Source organism: Engraulis encrasicolus, chromosome 17, assembly GCF_034702125.1.
Source record: "Engraulis encrasicolus isolate BLACKSEA-1 chromosome 17, IST_EnEncr_1.0, whole genome shotgun sequence".
Classification (NCBI taxonomy): domain Eukaryota; kingdom Metazoa; phylum Chordata; class Actinopteri; order Clupeiformes; family Engraulidae; genus Engraulis; species Engraulis encrasicolus.
In genome coordinates this window covers 20,493,828-20,499,369 of record NC_085873.1, presented here as the reverse complement: position 1 = coordinate 20,499,369, position 5,542 = coordinate 20,493,828, and the positions used below count along the sequence as shown (strand labels likewise).

Here is a 5,542-nt window from a genome sequence, read left to right as displayed (position 1 = left end):
GTCTCTTGTCTTTCACTCACTGACCTCAGTTTCTATGGTATTTTGTTATTACAGATTTTAAAAACGCTGGCCTACAATCTGTTTTTCAGTTCAGTTATACAGTTTTACTGTACCTTTATAAGAAATGTATTGTACAATAATATATAAATATCACGACTCCTTATTATGGCTTTCTTTTCCAACATAGTTTGCCTTGATAATGAAACTAACAATACTGAACGGTTAATCCTCTATTCTCTTTATTTTCCCAGCACTTTGTAAGAGTCAATTTAGACTAGAGACTAGATCTTCTCAATGTAGTTTACTTTGTAATACCACTAGCAATAGCAATAATAATAATAATTGTCCAATAATAAAAGTAATGAGAAGAGTAGTTGATTGATGATAGTCAATGATATGAATGTTATTTGTTATTTGTGTCTAACAGATGCATATCGTGATGGCCGCAAAAAGGCGAAGGAGGGGGAGCTAACGTCGGACCTGCAGTCCGAAGCTGATATGGACAAGCCCCGAAAAAGAAAGTAAATAAGAACAGAATATGTCTCTAAATAACAAAGTTCTCCTAATGTTTCAAACACAAACAGATAAGTGGAGTGCTTCTGGGTCTTCACCTTTTTCCTTGGTGCTCATCAGTGTTCAGTGTTGGCCCAACTTCTCTTTCTGGAATAAACTTCTTCTAATGTTGATCTTATTTCAAATAGGAGGAATGTCCGGCTCAATCCCCTCGGGGGAAGAGAGTCTTCTTCTGAGGCAGAAGAGGACCAACTCCCCTCTCCACCTAAAATTTTCCATTCCCTTCCCCCCACTTCCATCAACCCCTTGTCCACCCCTCTCTCCACCCTTTCAGCCTCCACCTTCTCTTCCCCTCTCTCTTCTCTCTCCACCCTTTTGTACACCACCCCCCTATCCACCATAACCTCCCTCCCTACCCACTCAGTCTCCACCACCCTCCCCTCTGTATCCTCCACCACCATCCCTACCCAGACCAACTTCTCCACCTACCCCACCACCATCCCTACCCATACCAACTTCTCCACCCCTCTCTCCACCTACCCCACCACCATCCCTACCCATACCAACTTCTCCACCCCTCTCTCCACCTACTCAACCAACCTCCCCTCTGTATCCCCTAACGCCATCACTACCCCAACCAACGTCGTACCATCATCTCTGTCATCGTCACCATCTCCTTCCTTCATCAGTATCAGTGATGTGACAGGGGTTAGGCGGCAAAATGGTATGGGAGACTGTTTTCTCTGACTATCTTCTAATTTTCTATTACATTTAATTCACCAAACTTGACATTGTGTTAAATCCTCTTTCATAGGCCACCAGCCCACCGTGTGCAGCAGCTGCTTCCGTAAGTACTAAATTTCATTTAATACACATGTAATAGCTAAATGGCTACAATACATATCCCTTATCCCTATCTCCAGTGGTCGACAGGAGGAGTTCCTGGATCCAGTATTGAATTCTTGTTACTGGCCCTGCAGGCATGTAGTAGTGAACTAGTTCCCCGTTCCTTTTCCAGAGAGTGAGCAGTGAGACACTGAGCAGAGCTGAGCAGAGCAGAGCAGAGTTCTAGCTTTAGAAAGCCTTTTTCTTCCTGGTTCCAGTGTTGAGTTCTATAGCTAGAGTAGGCCCTGTACTGTATGCATTTCCTAGTTCCTCGACAGGAGGAGAACATTACAAGTACTGTGCGTAGCCTTATCATATGCACTATTATACCAGTTGAACAATGTAATGGTTGTTGGAAAATATTTAACTACCATAATACTCCAGATTAGAGACTCTAGAATCTGGCATTAGACTACTACGATATAACACAGACCCTTTGGTATCACCCATACCATAATGGCATGCCTATGACTTTAGCACAATCATAATGAGAGGTGGAGTCATTCAACTTCTCACATAAATAAAACTTGGTGTTACCATACTCTTGTGTTACCATACCGTACCAATTACGTATAGAGAGTCTGGGTGTGCATAATAAAGTACCGGTACCTATTTCATTTGGGAGAGGTGAACTCATTTGGGGAGGAGTGAAGTCTGTTTTTGTTGTTGTTTGTTTTAATAAACATCATTTTCCATGTATCATGGTTATGATGATGGCCCACAACCAGTTAATTTCCCATCTATTCGTTCACTTATCAAAATTATACAAATAGGTGACAATATTTACAATTCGTCTCCACAACCCTCCCTACCAGCCCCATGACCGCAATGTACAGGTGACCGCAGTTTCCTCGGGTTACTGTTGTTCCTGGAACAACATAGCAAAGTTGGCCCTGGATCAACATCTGGTTTGAGTGGTCATCTATGTCAGATTTTGCGCCAGTACGTCTTCTGCAGTATGGAATAAGATCAGTTACAAGCAGATGTGGCATGCTGTTACAAAATACATTAATCAAATATGTTTAGGTAAAGGCATAGTTTGGCATGTTTTTGGGTTGGTGTACAGACATTTTCACTGACAGATTATGTTTAGGAATTAGTTTTGGTTTAGGCACAGTTCCACATAGTAGTAGCCACTGTAGCCATAACCAGAGCCGTATACCATAACCACCGTGACGGCACTTGGCATGCCCGTTAATTTTTTGAATCAGACATAGAATAGGCCTACATACGTAAGATAAACCAGATGTTCATCCAGGGTCAACTTTGTGATATCTTTCCAGGAACAACAATAACCCGAAAAGCAACATCAACAAAACACAAAAATATGTGTACTTTCAACATTTTAAATAATTTATCCATACTTGATTTGAAGGATATGAATTGCTTAATACACTTTATAATCCACAAGTATTACAAACTTAAAATCAAGTATTTTTTCTCATGCCTTCCTCCACTTGTGGAGCAATATTTGACAAGGAGTATCTGTACCTTCCCTTAAGTAAAGAAATTACTCTGGCCACTTCTGCGTCTCTCTATCACTTTATCTCTGTCTTCTTGTAGCCTATATGAAGGAGATGGTGACGAAGATGGAGATGGTGCTGCAGCAAATCTCCATACTGCAGGCGCAGCATGCTGCATCTGCAGCACCACCACCGGCAGCAGTGGAGGGGCTCCCCCTAACCTCCAAGGACGACCTCATGCTCCTGGAGGCAAGGCTCATGGACCCTCAAGAGGAGGAGAGAGTGGTGAGTACTTTTAATGGACCTTTCCGTAGCTAACACCCTAAAATCTTTAACTGACCAATCAACGTAATGCTAGCAATGCCAAGTCAGTGATGGTGAACTAACCTCTCCATAGACATGAAAGGTATTTACAAATGTATAAATCCAATAGCAGATATCTAACATATCATAAGAAAACAACTTATCATGCAGTCATCATGTGGAAGATGCCCCACTCCACCCCCAAAACACACAAACCCATTACCACATACCTGGTTTGTTATACTGCTCATAATTATACAAACTATCTCCATAAACGTTACTATACTGTTTGTGCATGTGACCAAGGTTAACATATATAACCTTAAGGCAGTGGTTACCAAGGCAGCGGTCCCTAAGGCATACACAACAGGAGGAAAAGACACTAGCTGCCACAGCCACTGGCCATTTCCTCAGTTAACTTTTTTAGGAATAAAAGATGTTATGATACACAAAACATTACACTAAATACATCAATATTATTAGCTCTAAAATAGATAAATTGAAGTTTAAATGTTTAAATCTATATCCCTCAAATTCTGGGATTGTTATTGATATTGTCAATAAAAGCCTTCAGATGGAATAGAATAGAAAAAGTTGCTTGTTCTCTTTCCTGAAAAGTGTAATGCACCATGGCCAGGTCACAAAGGCATTAGAGACTACAATTGTTGAATAAAGCAAGAGAGTGCAAGCGATCATCTAGTCTCTAAATAGTGGGATTATTGTAACTAATTACTTCTCTACTTCTTTAGATTTCATATTTAGGTCTGGTGGGGGGACTCACTGTAAAGGATTGCGTGTGGCGCATCCTCCAGAGGGCCATGACTAACGACCTTGCCCAGAGCCTGAACTGGCGGGGGGCGAACGGCAAGTTGCCCCTCAGCAAGTTCAGGCTCCGCCGTGTGATAACTTGTAAGTGTTTTTCTTGATGGGATACAAAAATGTCATTTTTGATTATTATATTATATATTTTTGATTATCATATTTTCAACTATTGGAGGACAGATGGAGAAATTATGACATTAGAGTATGTATTTATTCATTGTCCATGTTTCTTTCCATCCCTCCTTTTTTACTAAAGCTGCAGTACGTAAGAACCCCCTCACAGCATCTGCGACAGATAAAGAGATAGAGACGGTGGTGAAGAGGTGGCTGCAGCTGGCATCAGATCGAGAGGGGGGGAGGAGGAGGAGATTTGAAAGGGCCGAGAGGCAGTAGTGTGTGTGTGTGTGTGTGTGTGCGTGTGCATGTGTGTGTGGTTTGTGGTTTGTGTTGCTGGTTGTGTGTGCATGTGTGTGTGAGCATATGTGTGGTATGTGGTGCTGGTCATGTGTCTGTGTGTGTATGTTAAAAAAAAACATGAAATTGAATGTTAATTTTAAAATGTAATTGAATGTCATTGTGTGTGTGTGTGTGTGTGTGTGTGTGTGTGTGTGTGTGTGTGTGTGTGTGTGTGTGTGTGTGTGTGTGTGTGTGTATTTTGTTATTCTTTTTATAAATCTTGTTATTCTTTTTATAAATCTTTTTATAAATAAATTTTAATTAAGTTCAAATCTCTGCCATTGCTGTGGTTAATGATTCTGGACTAGCATTAGGCAAACTGAAAAATGAGCCTTGGGCCAGTACAGGCCAGAGGACTAGCATTAGGCAAACTGAAAAATGAGCCTTGGGCCAGTACAGGCCAGAGGACTAGCATTAGGCAAACTGAAAAATGAGCCTTGGGCCAGTACAGGCCAGAGGACTAGCATTAGGCAAACTGAAAAATGAGCCTTGGGCCAGTACAGGCCAGAGGACTAGCACTAGGCAAACTGAAAAATGAGCCTTGGGCCAGTACAGGCCAGAGGACTAGCACTAGGCAAACTGAAAAGTGAGCCTTGGGCCAGTACAGGCCAGAGGACTAGCATTAGGCAAACTGAAAAATGAGCCTTGGGCCAGTACAGGCCAGAGGACTAGCATTAGGCAAACTGAAAAATGAGCCTTGGGCCAGTACAGGCCAGAGGACTAGCACTAGGCCAACTGAAAAATGAGCCTTGGTCCAGTACAGGCCAGAGGACTAGCATTAGGCAAACTGAAAAATGAGCCTTGGGCCAGTACAGGCCAGAGGACTAGCATTAGGCAAACTGAAAAATGAGCCTTGGGCCAGTACAGGCCAGAGGACTAGCACTAGGCCAACTGAAAAATGAGCCTTGGGCCAGTACAGGCCAGAGGACTAGCTCTAGGCAAACTGAAAAATGAGCCTTGGGCCAGTACAGGCCAGAGGACTAGCCAGCACAAAGATATGAAATGTAGCCTATGGCACTGGGTCAACACTCATCTATCATATTCAGGCATCTGGACCAACATTGAAAATAATTGTCAGATTGCGGTCAGTACTCAGTCCA

The 5,542-nt window shown here is 42.3% G+C and overlaps 1 protein-coding gene across 1 annotated transcript; it reads left to right on the top strand.

Annotated features, from left to right (window-relative positions):
* The first annotated feature begins 358 nt into the window (after nucleotides 1–358).
* LOC134467655 (uncharacterized) lies at nucleotides 359–4,379 on the top strand. The gene is made up of 6 exons (XM_063221494.1): nucleotides 359–521; nucleotides 702–1,237; nucleotides 1,328–1,360; nucleotides 2,962–3,146; nucleotides 3,914–4,073; nucleotides 4,243–4,379. The coding sequence occupies exons 1-6, from the start codon at nucleotides 382–384 to the stop codon at nucleotides 4,377–4,379; spliced, it is 1,191 nt and encodes a 396-aa protein (XP_063077564.1). The 5' UTR covers nucleotides 359–381.
* Nucleotides 4,380–5,542: the final 1,163 nt, after the last annotated feature.